We start from the raw sequence: 19,317 nt of genomic DNA, 5'->3' as shown, positions 1-19,317 counted from the left end.
CTCACAGGCATAGAGCAGGGTTGGGAGGGGAATAGCTTTATAGCCAATCCCCTTGGTCTCCCTACGGATGTCCCGGTCCTCAAACACTCTCTGCTTTATTCGGGAAAATGCTGCACTCTGCAGAGCTCAAGTGGTGTTGTATTTCAGTGTCAGTGTTGACATCTGTAGACAGTCCACGTTTCGCAGGCGTATAGCAGGGTTGGGAGGACAATAGCTTTATAGACAAGCCCCTTGGTCTCCCTACGGATGTCCCAGTCCTCAAACACTCTCTGCTTCATTCAGGAAGATGCTGCACTTGCAGAGCTCAGGCGGTGTTGTATTTCAGTGTCAGTGTTGACATCTGTAGACAGTCCACGTTTCTCAGGCATAGAGCAGGGTTGGGAGGACAATAGCTTTATAGACAAGCCCCTTGGTCTCCCTACGGATGTCCCAGTCCTCAAACACTCTCTGCTTCATTCAGGAAGATGCTGCACTTGCAGAGCTCAGGCGGTGTTGTATTTCAGTGTCAGTGTTGACATCTGTAGACAGTCCACGTTTCTCAGGCATAGAGCAGGGTTGGGAGGACAATAGCTTTATAGACAAGCCCCTTGGTCTCCCTACGGATGTCCCGGTCCTCAAACACTCTCTGCTTCATTCAGGAAGATGCTGCACTTGCAGAGCTCAGGCGGTGTTGCATTTCGGTGTCGATGTTGACTTTGGTGGAGAGGTGGCTGCCAAGGTAGCAGAAATGGTCCACATTTTCTAATGTTACACCATTAAGCTGTATCTCTGGCATTGGAGAGGGGGTGGCTGGTGCCTGCTGGAACAGCACTTTGGTTTTCTCCATGTTCAATGACAGGCCGAGCTTCTCGTATGCTTCTGCGAAGGTGTTTAGAGTGGCTTGTAGATCTTCTTCTGAATGTGCACAGACGACATTGTCATCAGCATACTGGAGTTCTATAACAGATGTTGTTGTAACTTTGGTTTTGGCTTTCAGTCTGCTGGGGTTAAACTTGTCAATATCTCTCTTCAGTTGTGGTGCCCAGAATTGGACACAATATTCCAGGTTGTTATTATTATTATGATTATGATTATTATGTGCATGTTCAGAATATGAGTTGCCATGCGTTCCTCCTGCGCCACTTCTGCACCGGCTTGCCTTGGCCCTCAATATCAAGGGAGGTGCCCCTCTTCCCTGCTGTTGGTAATGGGTTGCGCTTGGGGTTTGCATTTGTGGTGGGCCTTCTGTCCCTCTGAGGCTCCACTTTCTGCTTCTAAATAGCAACCAGGGCTGCGGGCGCATGGATCCCGCTTGCCCAAGTCTTCCTGGGGGCCATCTTGGCTTTTGCTCTGCATGAAGCCGGCCTTTGTGGTTGCACAACAACACAAGCCCTGTGACGGGGCGCCTTCTTCCCGGCCAGAAGCGGTTGCCTCTTTTGCGCCTCCCAACCCATGACTTTCCCCTTCAAAGGCCGGGCGGCCTTGTGATGCGCTGGCGCAGGAGAGGCAGAGCGCTGGCGGGGTCAGCTGCCGCATCATGTGAAGGGCCGGCGGGATCCACCCCAGACACTGCACGCCTTCAAGGTGCTTGGCTTCAAAGGAAGGAGGATATATGCATGTCTCTGTGTGTATTGTCAAAGGCTGGAATCACTGAGGTGTCGTGTGGTTTCCAGGCTGTGTGGCCAATATATTCTAGCAGCACTTTCTCCTGACGTTTTGCCTGGCTGGCTTATTTATTTATCGTGTCATCCGCAACCAGAACATTGTATTACATTTCTAACAGAACAAAACAAACAAACAGATAAAAAAAACAAAAAAACACAAATTTTGCAAATGTGGTAGTTGATTAAATGTCCTTTGACCCGTATCTGGCCCCTTGGAGTGCCTCTGGTGTTGCCTCAAGGAGGTCCTCCATCGTGCATGTGGCAGGGCTCAGGTTGCATGGCAGCAGGTGGTCAGTAGTTTGCTCTTCTCCACACTCGCATGTCGTGGATTCCACTTTGTGGCCCCATTTCTGAAGGTTGGCTCTGCATCTCGTGGTGCCAGAGCACAGCGTGTCCAACACCTTCCAAGTCACCCCGTCTTCTTCTGTGTGCCCCGGGGGGGGGGGGGGGTCTCTCATCAGGTATCACCCACGGAGGTGCTGGGTTTGAGCCTGCCACTTTTGGACTCTCGCTTGCTGAGGTATTCCAGCAAGTGTCTCTGTAGATCTAAGAAAACTATTTCTAGATTTAAGTCGTTGGCGTGCTGGCTGATACCCAAACAGGGTATGAGCTGGAGATGTCTCTGCCTTGGTCCTTTCACTATTGGCTGCTCCTTCCCAGCGGATGCCAGGTGGTGCAATACCGGCTAAGCAGTGTAATTTCTCCAGTGGTGTAGGGCGCAGACACCCCGTGACAATGCGGCATGTCTCATTAAGAGCCACACCCACTGTTTTAGCGTGGTGAGATGTGTTCCACACTGGGCATGCATACTCAGCAGCAGAATAGCCTAGCGCAAGGGCAGATGTCTTCACTGTGTCTGGTTGTGATCCCTAGGTTGTGCCAGTCGGCTTTGGTATGATATTGTTTCTAGCACCCACTTTTTGTTTGATGTTCAGGAAGTGCTTCTTGTAGGTCAGAGCACGGTCCAGAGTGACTCCCAGGTATTTGGGTGCCTGGCTGGTATCTTCAGAGGATCCGATGGTGGCACTACCCAGGCAAAGGATGTCTCCAGGCAGTAAACAATTCAACAGGAACCAAGGCCAGGCTACTTCGAGGCAGACAACCTCACTCATGGACTATGCCACCTTCATGCTTACTCACTTGCTAATGGGTGGATCTTGCTCACGGCGCCCTTCGCACTTGTTTAACAGACAGTGGTTCTTTCCTCCCACCCTAGGCATTATTCCACAGGTGTGTGTGTGTGTGTGTGTGTGCGTGTGTGTGCGTGTGTGTGTGATATATCCCTGCCACGCGTTGCTGTGGCCCACATGGGGGTTCTGTGTGGGAGGTTTGGCCCAATTCTATTGTTGATGGGGTTCAGAATGCTCTTTGATTGTAGGTGAACTATAAATCCCAGCAACTACAATTACCAAATTTCAAGATTCTATTTTCCCCAAACTCCACCAGTGTTCACATTTGGGCATATTGAGTATTTGTGCCGAGTTTGGTCCAGATCCATCATTGTTTGAGTCCACAGTGTTCCCTGGATGTAGGTGAACTACAACTCCCAAACTAAAGGACAGTGCCCACCAAATCCTTCCAGTATTTTCTGTTGGTCATGGGAGAACTGTGTGCCAAGTTTGGTTCAATTCCATCCTTGGTGGGGTTCAGAATGCTCTTTGATTGTAGGTGAACTAGAAATCCCAGCAACTACAACTCCCAAATGACAAAATCATAATTTTTTTTGAGTGATGGTCACTCCTTGTGTTGTGAGACGTTTTGTTGCCAAATTTGGTGTGATTTCGTTCATTGGTTCTTTTGTCTTTAAGGTACTCATTATGCACAGAGCATTTATATATAGATATATAGATATATATCACATACACTCCACTTGCTTGACTCCCATCAGATCTTCTGAAGATGCCATGAGCCACAGATGCAGTGCAAACATCAGGACGAGAAAATGCTGCTCGGGCACATTGGCCACGCAGGCCAGAAACCACCCCACGTCCCAGAGGTGGTAAAGAAACCCCGCTTTGCTCAACGTGTGGCCTCTGCCTCCTCCTCCCGTTATTCTGACCCAATTAAAAGAAGCTAATTGACTTCCCCAGAGGAAGGGAGGGAGAGGTCAGGGAGGCGGCAGATGCCACCAGGTCAGCCACATGTGCTCCTCCAGGTTCCCCTCGCCTGCAAAATAGGCTCCAGACGGAGGCATGGTGGGGGGCAGAGGGTGCCTGCAGACCAGGAGGAGGAGGGTAAGGGTGAGGGTAATGGTAAGGGTGTCCTTGCCCAAAGTGGCCTTCTGGAGCGTTTTGCAGGCAGCCCAGAATACTCACAACAACCCACTTCAATAGTGTTGTTGTTGTTGTTGTTCCAAGAGGGGCCGTGTGTGAGGGCTTCCCCCTTGCGTGGCTGTCAGGAGTGTGGGACGGAGTGCGCCTGGGGCATCTCTGCCTGAACATCTGTTTTGGTGCGAGCCTGTTTTTGCGCTCTGAGCAAGTCTATTTTTAACTCTCCGCCGTGTGATGTTCCTTCGTGTCGTCTTGACGAAGCAGAACTTCCTGGAGCAACTTGCTGGAAGGCGTCTCGGGCCCATCGGGTTCCACTTAGTGGACTTGGCTCCGGCCTCGTGCCTTGGCCGACTCCTCCGCCTCGGTCCAGGCTGAGCGCTTGCAATGCTCCGGCACTGGGCCTCCTCCTTTTGCAGCCCTCGCTTGTGGAGGAAGGGGAGGGCAAAGGCTTCAGTGGGGTCTCAGTGGACAACAAGTGGTGCATGAGCCAGGAGTGTGATGCCACAGCTCAAAAAGCCAGTGGGATTCTGGGCTGCACCCAAAAGAGGAGAGTCTCTGGCTCCAGGGAAGTCTATCCTGCTTTGATGCATCACAAGCAGCTCCTCCCTATGGCATGATGTCCTTGACCCACTTGTGGTGTCCGTGCGGAATTCTCTCTTGTCCTGCGGTCCAGCCTTTTGCCCCAATGCCTTGTGATGCCACGCTTTGAGGGTCTCTCCCCATAAGCCCAGCCTTTTCCCCAGCTTCCCTCCATGGGTTTGGGACCCACCTACTTTCATGACCGTATTTCTTTCCAAGTACCAACCCAGCCCTTCGATCTTCAGGGAAGCCCTCCTTTCACCCCTACCAATCTCACAGGCTCGACTTCTGGGCACAAGGGAGAGAGCCTCTGTGGCTCCCCGACTTTGGAACTCATTACCCGGAGAGATCAGAAAAGCGCCTTCACTAGAAACGTTCAAAAAGGACCTTAAAACCTGGATCTGATATTCGACTCCTATTGATGCACACCAAGTTCTAGATCCAGGAAGTCATGCTCCCCATGCTCTAATCTGCCTTGGCCAGGCCACACCTGGAATACTGTGTCCAATTCTGGGCACCACAGTTGAAGGGAGACAACAAGTAGTGCATGAGCTAGGAGTGTGATGCCACCGCTAAAAAAGCCAGTGGGATTCTGGGCTGCACCCAAAGGAGGAGAGTGTCTAGCCCAAGGATGTCTCTTCTGCTTTGGTGCATCACATGCAGCTCCTCCCTCTGGCATGACGTCCTTGACCCGCTTGTGGTGTCCTCTCTTGTCGTATGTTTCTGCAAAGGTGTTTAGAGTGGCTTGTAGGTCTTCTTCTGAATGTGCACAGATGACATTGTCATCAGCATACTGGCGTTCTATAACAGATGTTGTTATGGTTTTGACTTTCAGTCTTCTGAGGCTGAATAGCTTGCCATCTGTCCGATAGATGATTTCCACTCTGGTGGGAAGCTTCCCATCAACAAGGTGAAGTATAGCAATGAAGATGGAGAATAGAGTCGGGGCAATAACACATCCCTGTTTGACACCTGATTCCACCTTAAATGGGTCACTTTGGGAGCTATTGCTGTCCAAGACTGTTACCATCATGTCATCATGGAGAATGACACAGTTCAAAAAGCCAGTGGGATTCTGGGCTGCATCCAAAGGAGGAACGTCTCTGGCTCACGGGAAGTCTCTTCTGCTTTGGTGCATCACAAGCAGCTCCTCCCTTTGACATGATGTCCTTGACCCGCTTGTGGTGTCCATGCGGAATTCCCGCTTGTCGTCCTGCAGTCCAACCTTTTGCCCCAATGCCTTGTGATGCCACGCTTTGAGGGTCTCTCCCCATAAGCCCAGCCTTTTCCCCAGCTTCCCTCCATGGGTTTGGGACATGCCTACCTTCGTGACAGTATCTCTCCTCACGTACCAACCTGGGCCCTTCGATCTTCAGGGGAGGCCCTCCTTTCACCCCTACTAATCTCACAGGCTCGACTTGTGGGCACAAGGGAGAGAGCCTTCTCCTCTGTGGCTCCCCGGCTTTGGAACTCATTGCCTGGAGAGATCAGGAAAGGCCCATCACTAGAAACGTTCGAAAAGGACCTTAAAACCCGGCTCTTCCGCTGCGCCTTTGGCGAGGAGGTGCACAACATGACACCATTGCACCCCTCAATGTTTTTTGCCCTCCTAATGGGAAGTTTAGCTTCACAACTCTGCTTGTTTTTATGAGTTCCCTGCAAATAACCTGCTCCTATTTTTAGATTTTAATCGTTTTATCCTGTACATGTGGCGCGCCCATTGTTATCGTGATTGTGTTTGTTGGAATGTTATTTTATGACTATGTTATACTTTTTTTTCTATGTAATTTTGATGATATTGCTTGTTGTTTATGTTTTGGTTATATTTTGATGTAATATGTTGTCCGAGCTTGGCCCCATGTAAGCCACTCCGAGTCCTCACTGGGGAGATGGTGGCGGGGTATTAATAATAATAATTATAATTATTATTGTTATTATTATTATTGCAGTTTCTCAAGTTGCTCCTGACACGACAAAAATTATTATTATTATTATTATTATTATTATTATTGCAGTTTCTCACGTTGCTCCTGACACGACAAAAATTATTATTATTATTATTATTATTATTATTATTATTATTATGGGCACCCTGCTCCTCTCCCCTGAGTAGGCCATGCTGTGCCAATGTGCTTGTGTGCACATGCGCTGCTTCCAGCTCAACCCCAGTCAAAGATCCTCCTCGATGACAGTCCTCTCCCCCCATTCCCCCTTTGTGACACTCTGTATCAAAGGATAGGCCTGAGCATGCAGCTTCGATGCTGCAAAGGCATTGAGAAGAAGTGAGCATGCAGGGCAGGGCCTCCTGGATGTTGGCCCCCGGATGTCTTTTGAGGCTTGGCTTCCTCAAGTTATATATGACCCCGGAATGTCATACAGCAGCTTAAAGCCAGTGGGACTTGGGTCTACATCAATAGGAGTCTAGTATCTAGATCCAGGATCTAGATATTAGACTCCTATTGATGGACATCAAGATCTAGAGAGAGAGTAGAGAGTTGACTAGCCATTGAATCTAATTCCCTGGGGCAGGGAGGAGTTTCGAAGGAGAGGGGTACCATTCAGGTCATGTGGGGGGTGAAGATTTGCTGGTCACCAACAGCCCAGGGAGAAGCGCAACAGAGTTCTTGCGACCCTGGAGAAGGTAGGAAGTGGTAGACTCCATGACAGACTCCTCAGTCTTAAGGTCCTGCTGGTAAATGCCAGATCCGTCAATGGAAAGACAGCTACCATCCAGGATTTGATCTGGATCTGGTTTGCATCATTGAGACCTGGTTGGACGAGCTGGGGGTGGGGGTAAATCTCACCCAGTTATGCCCACCTGGTTTCGGGTGCACCAACAGGCTAGGTCTGGGGGGCGGGGAGGAGGGGTCACAGTAGTCTTTCGGCAGTCCATCGCCGTGGTCAGATGCACTGTTCTGCAATCTTCTGGGTTTGAGTGTGTTCACTTGAGGGTGGGAAACCGTGATAGCTTGGGGAATCTGCTGGTGTACCGCCCACCCCGCGACTCAGCAGTTTCCCTGCCTGAGCTAGCAGATGTGGTCTCCAATTCGGCTCTGGTCTCCCAACACCTGATTGTGCTGGGAGACTTTAACATCCATGCAGAGACCTCTTTAACAGGAGCAGCTCAGGACTTCATGGTCGCCATGACGACCATGGGGCTATCACAAGTTATATCTGGACCCACCCATCAGGCTGGACATACGCTCGACCTAGTTGTTGGGGGTGCTTTAAAATCCTAGAGTTGGAAGAGACCCCATGGGCCATCGTCCAGTCCAACTCCATTCTGCCAAGAAGCAGGACAATCGCCTTCGAAACACCCCCAACAGATGTCCATCCAGCCTCCAAAGAAGGAGCCTCCAAAGAAGGAGCCTCCACCACACTCTCTCCGGGGTAGAGAGTTCCACTGCTGAACAGCTCTCACAGTCAGGAAGTTCTTCCTCATGTTCAGGTGGAATCCCCTTTCTTGTAGTTTGAAGCCATTGCTCTGCGATTTTCCATCTTCTGCCAAGACTGGATGATGGTCCACCAGCTCTCTTCCAACTCTAGGTTTCTATGATTCCTAATGGCCTCTCCTCCTCCTCCTCTTTGCAGGCACCAAGGGTTCCATGGAGGTTTCGCCCACCACACCCACCATGAACTCCTACTTTTACAAGTTCATGATCAACTTGCTGAAGAGGTTCAGCAGCGAGCGGAAGCTGCTGGAGACGCGGGGAGCCTTCATCATCAGGTGAGCTTTGGGGACAAGGCCGGGGCTGCACAGAGGCGGGTGGAGGGTCTCCGGGGAGTCCGTTCCCCACTAAGACTCGGGAGGGGAAAGGGCCCTTCCAAGAAAGGTCTTTTATTTTCTGGTTCCACTTCATTCTGGAAAGAAGCGACTCGTGGAGAGCTGCAGGGTCTGGTCCTGTGCCCAGTACTAAATAATCCAAGGCCTGGAGACCCTGACTAATCCCCCAAGGAGCACCCTAAAGAGCTGGGCCCGTTTAGCTTGTGGAGAAAGAGAAGGTTTGTTTTCTGTTGACCTGGAAGCTAGACCTCAATGGAGCCATGGGTTCGAATGACAGGAGAGGAGAGGAGATTCCACCTGAATGTTTGGAAGAACTTCCTGACTGTAACAAGGGCTGTTCAGCAGTGGAACTCTCTGCCTCAGAGTCAGGTGGAAGCTCCTTCCTTGGAGGCTTTTAAACAGAGGCTGGATGGTCATCTGTCATTGAGGAAAGTAGGCCTCAATGGAGCCATGGGTTCAAATGACAGGAGAGGAGATTCCACCTGAACGTTTGGAAGAACTTCCTGACTGTAAGAAGATCTATTCAGCAGTGGAACTCTCTGCCTCAGAGTCCGATGGAAGCTCCTTCCTTGGAAGCTTTCAAACCAGTGGTTCCCAACCTTTTTTGACCAGGGACCACATTCCAACATGAGTAACAAAAGGGTTATGAACCTGTTTTTGCTCAACTTTAGATTTGGCTTGGTTAATTGGGGTGCTGATTCAGAAACCTGCATTGGATAGACCACATCAACTCTAGTTTCTGATACTGAACATATGCCACCCAGGAGTCACCATCTGCTCGCCCACAGAAAATGATATTTAATAATCTAGAGCTGACATGATAGAAGTCATCTTGCTGAGAGACCCAAGGTTTCTAATGAACAGAGTGCTTCTCCTGTAGATCTGAAGGCCACATTCCTGAAAGGGGCCCACGGCAGCCTTTCTCTGAGGAACTCTCTTCTGAGGATGAATTGTCAGGTGCAGAAGTTAATGAAGTTGAAGATAGAAGACAATACTTTTATAAACCAAGAGAAAGTTCTCAAGCTCTCCCTTCCTGTGGAGAGAGCGACCACCCAAAGGTTTTGAGAGAGGCAGTGGCCAAAGGGCTGACCATGATCTTGCTGTGGGTTGGGTTCCAACAGCAGAGCCAGAAGGAGAGTGTTGTAGTTTAGCCTGTGATCTGATGTCAGTGGGGATGATGGTTTTCCTGGGCCTGTCTTGTTGATAGGCCTGGTTCTGGCCTTGCCAAGAGGCCCGAGGTTTCTCATGAATGAAGTGCTTCTCCTGTAGATTCTCAAGGCCCATGGCAGCCTTTCTCTGAGCAACTGTCTTCTGAAGATGAATTGTCACGTGTAGAAGTTAATGAGATTGAAGATAGACTTTTGTAAACTAAGAGAAAGTTCTCAAGCTCTCCAAAGGTCAGCCTGTCTATTAGAAAAGAGAGAAAATAAATCCTTATCTGGTTGTAAAAGCGAGTGGAATGTTTTCCTTTCGCTTCATGAGACAGGAAAGGCTTTATATGAGACGCAGAAAGGATTTTAGCTCAGTCTAGTCAACGCTGAATTTTCATGACCATCTTGTTTCCAAGTGGATTTTCTTCATGTTTCAAGTTTTGCCAGGTTCCTGTTCTATGTGTTGATCTTGTTCTTTCGGATTTTGCATCCTTGGGTCTTGTGTTTTTACCTTTGCACTTTGAAGTTCATTGTCTATTTGCTACCTTTTGAAAACATAGTTTTGGGCTATACTGTGTTGGGGTTCAGCCTGAGTTTGAACTTGAACCTGATTCTCTGTTTGTTCCTCCTGATGCTAATGAAAATATATTTACTGATGCTAATGAAAATGTACCTCTTGATGCCAATGCTCCTGAAATTAGTGAGGAAGAAACTTCTGTAGGTTTGGAAAATGCCAATGTTCCTGAAATTAGTGAGGAAGGAACTTCTGTAGATTTGGAAAATGAAAGTACCAGTGTTCATGAGAATGTTTCAGAGGGAAGCCATGACCTTTCACTCCCTTCTGCACCTGGTAACTTTAATGAGAACAGAAGAGGCCAGATTTGGCAAGACAGAAGTAAATCACTCAGCTTGCGTAGGTCTTCCCGATTAAAAGAAATACAAACAATGGCTTCAAAGCAGAGGGGCGGTTCACGGAACCAATTCTTCAGCTTTAAGTGCCTTCCGCCGGGCTGACTTTTTCAGTTCAGGCATCGTTTCAGATTGATGAAGACCTTGGCAGTTCTCCCGGTTTCCCTGGCCATGGTCTTGAAAGATTTCTAGGATATCAAGTACGGTTAGTGGATTGCTAACAGGTTCCAATATTTTACAGTGTGGCTTTGGGTTTTGCTTTGTCCATCTAAATTCATGTTTGCTGATTTTGCTGTGGCTTTTGACTTGCATTTTCCCTTTATTTTGTAACCATTTTTCTTCAATAAAAAAGGATTGTTTTTCACAGTCAAGTGTGGTGGATAGTTATCTTAGGGCAGGGGTCCCCAAACTACAGCCCGCGGGCCACTTCCGGCCCGCCAAGGGCCCCGATCCGGCCCGCGGAGGAGGAGCCCCCCCCCCTTACACAGTGCCCCTCCGTTGGCTGGCTCACGCTGTCTATGGGGCCCGATGGACAGCGTGAGCCAGCCAAGGGAGGCTGCTCCGCATGGTCTACTTGCTTGTAAAGCACCTCGTGAATTGCTTTACTCACAAGTAGGCCGCGCGGGCATGCTCCTCCCTTGGAAGGCTCACGCTATCCATCAGGCCCGATGGACAGTGTGAGCCAGCCAAGGGAGGAGCAGGCCCACATGGTCTACTCGCAAGTAAAGCACCTCGCAAGGTGCTTTACTCACAAGTAGGCCGCGCGAGCCAGCCAAAGGAGGCTGCTCCGCGTGGTCTACTCACAAATAGGCCGCGCGGGCCTGCTCCCCCCTTGGCAGGCTCATGCTGTCCATTGGGCCTGATGGATAGCGTGAGCCTGCCAAGGGAGGAGCAGGCCCGCGCGGCCTACTTGTGAGTAGACCACGCGGAGCAGCGTGAGCCGGCCTTGGCAGGCTCACGCTATTTGTCAGGCCTGATGGGCAGCGTGAGCCAGCCAAGGGAGGCGCTACATGCAGTTGTGCTGGCCACATGACTTTGGAGGTGTCTATGGACAACGCCGGCTCTTCGACTTAGAAATGTAGATGAGCACCACAGAGTCAGACATGACTGGACTTCATGTCAGAGGAAAACCTTTAACCAGAAAAATTGTGGGAGATCCATGGTGGGAGAAAGAACTCTTGTCTGTCGGAGGTAGGTATGAATGTTTCAATTGGCCACCTTGATTGCCATTTCATAGCCTGACAGTTTTTAGGGAGAATCCTTAGTTGAGAGGTGATTAGCTGGCCCTGATTGTTTCTTGTCTGGAGTTCCCCTGTGTTTGAGTGTTGTTCTTTATTTACAGTTATAATTTTAGAGTTTTTTAAATACTGGTAGCCAGATTTTTGGTCAGACTAGAAATAGGAAGATTTCTCCTTCTCTGCTCCTGGAATTACTGCCTAAAGAGGGCGAGAAAGAACCCTTCCACACAGCAAAATAAAATATGTGCAATGTGCAGAGGAAATTTTTAATTGATTTTAAAAAAAAAACTATAGTCCGGCCCTCCATCGGTCTGAGGGACACTGAACTGGCCCCCGGTTTAAAAAGTTTGAGGACCCCTGTCTTAGGGCCTCGTTCCCTGCTCTGGATTGCAACATACTGTTTCTATCATTTTTATTGTTTTGCTTGTATATATCTTTCAATAAACTGCTTGCTGGTTATACTGAACTGGCGTGGTGTTGAAGGCCAGAGGTGTTCCTGCTGTGGGATACAACAGAGAGGAAGCATCCCTTCTGTGATGTCCAGCACCTGCGGAGCGGGGCGGCCGGTGCGGGAGGGCCAAACACTTGGCGAAGGGAGCACTCTTTGATCCATGCCAGCGAAGGCAGGCAGCTGTGGGCTCGGCTCCCTGGGAGACGGGAAGGAGGCTCAGCCGGGCCGAGGGGAGAGGAGCGCTGGCCGCGTGCCCTCTTCTCTCCTTCTGTCCTGCCAGGAAGGAAGGAAGGAAGGCTGTGCTCCTTGGGCTTCGGCTTCCCTTCCTCTCTCCAGCAAAGCTCAGTTTTGGAAGCAAAGCTCTTTGGAGTTTGATGGGGGGAAACCTCCAAAGCCTCCCCAGCTGTTTCTGAGTGTCAGGCTTGGTTGGCAAGGCTGGCACGGCTGCGTGCCTGCGGGCAACCAGAGCAAAATAGTAGGGGAAATGGGGCTGTTTGCCCTGCCTCTGAACCCTGGCTGCTGTGCAAGAGGAAGGTGCTGCCCCACGGTGACCCATGGCTTGAAAGATGCCGTCCAGGGGCCAAAGTGTCCAACCCCCAAGGAGGGGGATCCCTAGTGAACGAACTTCAGATCTGAGCGGGACGTGATGCGCTCTCCGAGTGGCCCTTACATAAGAGTCCTTAGGGTGCACCCACCCCTCGCTCCCAATTGGTTGCCATTCGAACAAGGTTTCTTTCTTAATTGCTCTGCTGCGGACACACAATGCTCCTGCCCTTCCGTGCCATCGTTTGAAGGTGGTCCTTGTTCTCCCCTTGGCCTCCTCTGAGCACCGCAGAGGCCGGCTCTTTGTCCTGCCTTCCTCGCAGCCAAATTGGGAGCCCCAGCCAACGTCCTCGTTTGTTTCTCCATCCTGCATCTCCCTGCTGCCTCCCGGTTCCCTTCAAAATGCCCCGTGGGACTGCTGTTCCCTTTGCAGATTTAACCCTCCGCTGCTTGCCTTCTTTCTGGAGTCTGCAAAGGGAATGGTGCAGAGGAAGCTTTTGCACAGCATTTTCCCAGGGAAAACGGGAACGAGAGATTCCCAGGCGCAGGTCTCTCTCTGCTAATTCTACAGAAGTGTCGTACTCCAGGCCAGGAACACCTCTGACCTTAGACACTACACCAGCTTGGAAAAATCAGCAAGCAGTTTATTGAAGCAAAGCAGTAAACGCAAAGCAGTAAAAGATAGCAAAACAGTAAATACCCAATATAGGAAATAGTCCACCAGCTTCACAGGAAAACAAGATCCAAGAATACATATTATTATTATTATTATTATTATTATTATTATTAACTTTATTTGTACCCTGCTAGCATCTCCCGAAGAACTCGATGCGGCTTACAAAGGCCAAGGCCTCAATAAAACAACAATACAACAATACACATAAACCATAAAGCAAATCAAAACATTAAGCAATAACAGTAAACAGTAAAAACAGTGCACCGTACCGCAGTGGTTCTCAACGTTCCTAATGCTGCGACCCCTTAATACAGTTCCTCATGTTGTGGTGACCCTCAGCCATTAAATTATTTTCATTGCTACTTCATAATTGCAATTTTGCTACTGTTATGAATCGTTATTGGGAGTTGTAGTTGCTGGGATGTATAGTTCACCTACAACCAAAGAGCATTCTGAACTCCACCAACAATAGAATTAGGCTAAACTTCCCACACAGAACTCCCATGACCAACAGAAAATAATGTCTGTGAGGGTCTTTGGCGACCCCTGTGACACCCCCTCATGACCCCTCTAGGGGTCCCGACCCCCAGGTTGAGAACCACTGCTGTAGCACAATAAAACTAAGGCCAGGCCAAGTGTAGATGGGTATAGATTAAAAGTGCTGAGTATGACAGTTGAAGTATAAGGATTTTTGGGTAAGTGCAATGTGCGGACAATCTTAAGTCTCTAGTAAAGTGCTTTTGGGACATGTTGCTGGGGTTTCCTATTCTGGAAAGGCACACCGGGATAGCCAAGTCTTCAAGCTCTTCCTAAAGACTGCCAGCGTAGGGGCCTGTCTGATGTCCTTGGGGAGGGCATTCCAGAACAATCCATGAAGCTAGGCACTTGAATCCACGAAACAAGACAGCAAGAAAATCTCATAGACAAATCTTGAGCTTGGCAAAAACTTGGTATACGAAACTCAGAGCACTTGAAAGCAAGACCGTGATAAAATAGCAACGTTGACCCGACTGAGGCAACTCTGACCCATGAATAATTATAGAGCTTTTTCAGATCCCCAAACTGAAAGGAAAACATTTTTCTTGGCCTTCCCACCAGATAATGGTTTGTTATCTCTCTTTTGCTGTATTTATTTATTTATTTAAAATATTTATATTCCACCCTTCTCACCCCACAGGGGATTCAGGGCGGAACACAGCATATATACGGCAATGCCGGGACATAAAACCATAAATATATACAAACATTAAATCACTTATATTCACATTAAAAGTTGTTTTAAAAACATATCAGGGCACCATTTTGCCTCATTGCACTTCCCCAAAGACTTGGTCCCACAGCCAGGTCTTCACCATCCTTCTGAAGGACAGGAGTGGGGGGGGGGGGGTGATCTAATATTTATTTATTTTATTTATTTATTTACTTTACTTGTATACCGCTCTTCTCAGCCAATTAGGCGACTCAGAGCGGTTAACAATAAGAAGCGGCAAAAATTCCATGCAACACCATACAGTCATTTAAAAACAATTGACACACTAACACACTAAGCAAATAACATCAGTGACCATCAATAACATCAATAACAGTTCAATAGCGTCTCATAACTAAAATCATAATCCAAGTTCGTCATCCGTTGTTCCTATTCCTGTAATTCATTGTAATTCATTGCACTGCCTATTCAAACGCCTGTTCGAATAACCAGGTTTTAACTTTCTTCCAAAATGCCATTAATATTTCCAGGAAGGGAGTTCCATAAACAGGGGGCAATCACTGAGAAGACCCTGTCTCTCCTCCCCGCCAAACACGCCTGTGATGGTGGCGGGACCGAGCGCAGGGCCTCCCCAGAGGATCTTAGTTTCCGTAGTAGCTGACCTGATCCTCTCAGCCTCTGAAGACTTTGCCTCTGTTTACTAAAACTTTGCTTTCTGTCCAAGCTTTCGTTATCTTCTCCTTCATTAACTCCTGCACCTGACTAATCATGTTCAGACAGTTGGTCTGAGAAAAGCGACAAAGGGCCTCTCTCAGGAATGTGGCCTTGTGAATCTTCCTGAGACAGCTCATGCCTGTCTTCTGAACTCAACTCAGGCCCAAGCAAACCCTCATCCCCAGGCCCATCATCAGGAAGTGCTTCTCCTGTAGATTCTCAAGGCCCATGGCAGCCTTTCTCTGAGCAACTGTCTTCTGAAGATGAATTGTCATGTGTAGAAGTTAATGAGATTGAAGATAGACTTTTGTAAACTAAGAGAAAGTTCTCAAGCTCTCCAAAGGTCAGCCTGTCTATTAGAAAAGAGAGAAAATAAATCCTTATCTGGTTATAAAAGCGAGTGGAATGTTTTCCTTTCGTTTCATGAGACAGGAAAGGCTTTATATGAGACGCGGAAAGGATTTCAGCTCCGTCTGGTCAACGCTGAACATCATCCCCATTCCCAGCATGAACATCAAAATGAACATCAGACACAATCACAGGATGAACAATACTGGAAAATCTACTTTCGGGGGGGGGGGGGGGGGATCCCCAAATACCTGCAGATATTGCACCGAAATGGCGCAACATCTGCAGACATTGCCCTTTAGTCTACTTGCAGATTTTGCTCCCAGCCAACGTAGGAGCAAAATTCAGGCTTTTGGGGGAGAGCCAAGTTTCCCATCCACTTCTGTTTTCCACATTGCTTTGAGCATGGGTCAAAATCCGCTTTGGAATAGCATGGGTGGCCTTCGTGGCTGCAACTTTCGGATTCGACGCACTGGCTAGAATTCTTTGGATTTGAAGTATTCTGTCCCAAAGCGTGTTGACATTGTTGCCTGACTTGTAGGAACCCCATAATCCTGTCCTGTGGAAGCCATGGCCGATGTTCTGGGCGCATGTTTGGGAGCTGGCCATGCTGGGACTGCAAAACATGAACTCATTCCTTTAACCTTGAGAGGCCTGATTGTGTTTCTCTTTCTCACGGATCGAGGTGTAGCAAATGGACAGTGAGCAAAGCGCTTATGTCAGGCATGACTCAAAATTCGTCCCTGCAGGTGTTTTGGACTCCAACTCCCACAATTCCTGGCCTCAGGCCCTTTCCTTTTCCCCCTCAGCCGCTTAAGCGGCTGAGGGGGAAAAGGAAGGGGCCTGAGGCCAGGAATTGTGGGAGTTGGAGTCCAAAACACCTGGAGGAGGGCCAAAGTTTGCCCATGCCTGACTGAAGGTGTTCTATTCCCTGGGAGAATAAGGAGCGCCTTGTTTGTGGTGCCGCCTTCCAAACCCGTGATGAGCATGAGCCCCTTCCCTTCCCTTGCGCACTGCTGCCAGAGCCTTCGGGGCTTTGCGTTTCCGACGGAGAAGAAATGGAACAGAAGGAAAAAGAAGGAAGGAGCGGGCGCTGCGTGGAAACTAGGCCACGGCTGTCAGCCTGGAAGGAAGGAAGGAAAGAAGGAGGGGAGATGGCTTCTCGGTGGCTGGGTGAAAGCCCCCTTCCCCTGTAGACCGCATCGGAGCGATGGCAAGGCCAGGACCCTCCTCGAGGGCATGGGAGGCAAAGGGACGCGGCACGGATCATAATTGGAACACAACGGAGGCATATTTGGGCCACGAAAACTACCCTTGGGGGCTGCAGAGCCCCCTTTGCAAAGCTGGGGAGGGACTGAGAGCAACCTCTGGGTCCTGACCTCAGTAGCGAATGCTCTTTAGCCTTGTGTTGCCCCACAGGACAGGAAAAGCCCTCTGACTTTAAACACCACACCGTTGGATAGGGAAACAATCCTTTTATTGAAGATAATTAAAAAGCAGGAAAGTAAAAAAGCACTTTAAAGAAATAAGTAAATCCAATTATGGAGGAAGATAAGCAGGAACAAAGTAGTCCAGGGTAATAATTTGGACAGGAAAAGCCCTCTGACTTTAAACACCACACCGTTGGATAGGGAAACAATCCTTTTAATGAAGATAATTAAAAAGCAGGAAAGTAAAAAAGCACTTTAAAGAAATAGGTCAATCCAATTAGGTAGGAAGATAAGCAGTACAAAGTAGTCCAGGGTAATAATTTGTGTTGCCCTCCAGGACAGGAAAAGCCCTCTGACGTTAAACACCACACCGTTGGATAGGGAAACAATCCTTTTATTAAACATAATTAAAAAGCAGGAAAGTAAAAAAGCACTTTAAAGAAATAGGTGAATCCAATTAGGTAGGAAGATAAGCAGGAACAACCTGAAGCAGGCCTGGTACCTGCTAGGCCCTGCACAGCCTATTTAAGGCTGCTGGGCACAGGGTGCAACCAGCCCCTGGCCAATGCCAGGTGCTCGGTGGGGCTGGCCGCTGGTTGGCCAGCTGGCCCAGTGGTGGGAAACTTCCCCCCACGCAGGGGCTTCTGGGAAGGAGAAGCCCCTGCTACCAACATGGCCAGAGGGAGAGGCACCCCCCACTGCAACAGGCCTTGCCCGGTAAGTCGGGCAATGAGTTTATTGAAGATAATTAAAAAGCAGGAAAGTAAAAAAGCACTTTAAAGAAATAGGTAAATCCAATTAGGTAGGAAGATAAGCAGGAGCAAAGTAGTCCAGGGTAATAATTTGTGTTGCCCTCCAAGACAGGAAAAGCCCTCTGACTTTAAACACCACACCGTTGGATAGGGAAACAATCCTTTTATTGAAGATTATTAAAAAGCAGGAAAGTAAAAAAAGCACTTTAAAGAAATAGGTAAATCCAATTAGGTAGGAAGATAAGCAGGAGCAAAGTAGTCCAGGGTAATAATTTGTGTTGCCCTCCAAGACAGGAAAAGCCCTCTGACTTTAAACAGCACACCATTGGATAGGGAAAAAATCCTTTTATTAAAGATAATTAAAAAGCAGGAAAGTTAAAAAGCACTTTAAAGAAATAGGTAAATCCAATTAAGTAGGAAGATAAGCAGGAACAAAGTAGTCCAGGGTAATAATTTGGACAGGAAAAGCCCTCAGACTTTAAACACCACACCGTTGGATAGGGAAACAATCCTTTTATTGAAGATTATTAAAAAGCAGGAAAGTAAAAAAAGCACTTTAAAGAAATAGGTAAATCCAATTAGGTAGGAAGATAAGCAGGAGCAAAGTAGTCCAGGGTAATAATTTGTGTTGCCCTCCAAGACAGGAAAAGCCCTCTGACTTTAAACAGCACACCGTTGGATAGGGAAAAAATCCTTTTATTAAAGATAATTAAAAAGCAGGAAAGTAAAAAAGCACTTTAAAGAGATAGGTAAATCCAATTAGGTAGGAAGATAAGCAGGAACAAAGTAGTCCAGGGTAATAATTTGTACAGGAAAAGCCCTCTGACTTTAAACACCACACTGTTGGATAGGGAAACAATCCTTTTAATGAAGATAATTAAAGAGCAGGAAACTAAAAAAAGCACTTTAAAGAAATAGGTAAATCCAATTTGGTAGGAAGATAAGCAGCAACAGAGTAGTCCAGGGTAGTAGTAGTAGTAACAACAACAACAACAACAATCATCATCATCATCATCATCTTTATTTCTACCCCGCCACCATCTCCCCATAATAATAATAATAATAATAATAATAATAATAATAATAATCTTTATTTCTACCCCGCCACCATCTCCCCGATGGGGACTCGGAGCGGTTTACATGGGTCCAAGCCCGGACAACATAATACAGCAATAAAATCAAAACATATACAGCAAACAACAACATTATCAAAATAACATTAAAAGAGGGGGGGGGGATCATAAAATAAACATTCCCATAAACACAATCACAGTAAGGATGACAATGAGCAGGCCACATATTCAGGATAAAAACAATTAACAAACTATAATGAGATAAAATAGGAGCAGGGCATTTATATAGAACTCATAAAATACAGAGTTGTGAGGCTAAACATCCTATTTGGAGGGCAAGAACTCCATTAGCAGAAAACGTTGAGGGGGTGCAAAATATCCAGGTTTTGAGGTTCTTTTTAAATGTTTCTTGTGAAGGGGCTTTCCTGGTCTCCCCAGGTAAGGAATTCCAAAGTCGGGGGCAACAGAAGAGAAGTGCCTTCGGCGTTCTGCCAGGCTCCGAGAGAAAAAGATAAGAGATTAGTGCAGCAAAGTCCATAAAAACCA

The 19,317-nt window shown here is 48.0% G+C and overlaps 1 protein-coding gene across 1 annotated transcript in view; it reads left to right on the top strand.

The window, feature by feature from the left end:
- Positions 1–19,317, top strand: part of VAC14 (VAC14 component of PIKFYVE complex) — a 97,717-nt gene that overhangs the window by 51,663 nt on the left and 26,737 nt on the right. Inside the window, exon 14 of the mRNA XM_067470896.1 lies at positions 8,084–8,219. Within this exon, the coding sequence (XP_067326997.1) occupies positions 8,084–8,219 (136 nt within the window). The remainder of the gene's footprint in view (positions 1–8,083; positions 8,220–19,317) is intronic.

The sequence above is a fragment of the Anolis sagrei genome, chromosome 8 (genome assembly GCF_037176765.1).
Source record: "Anolis sagrei isolate rAnoSag1 chromosome 8, rAnoSag1.mat, whole genome shotgun sequence".
Lineage (NCBI taxonomy): Eukaryota > Metazoa > Chordata > Lepidosauria > Squamata > Dactyloidae > Anolis > Anolis sagrei.
Note: the sequence above shows the minus strand (reverse complement) of the source record. Positions and strands in the feature narration are given on the sequence as shown.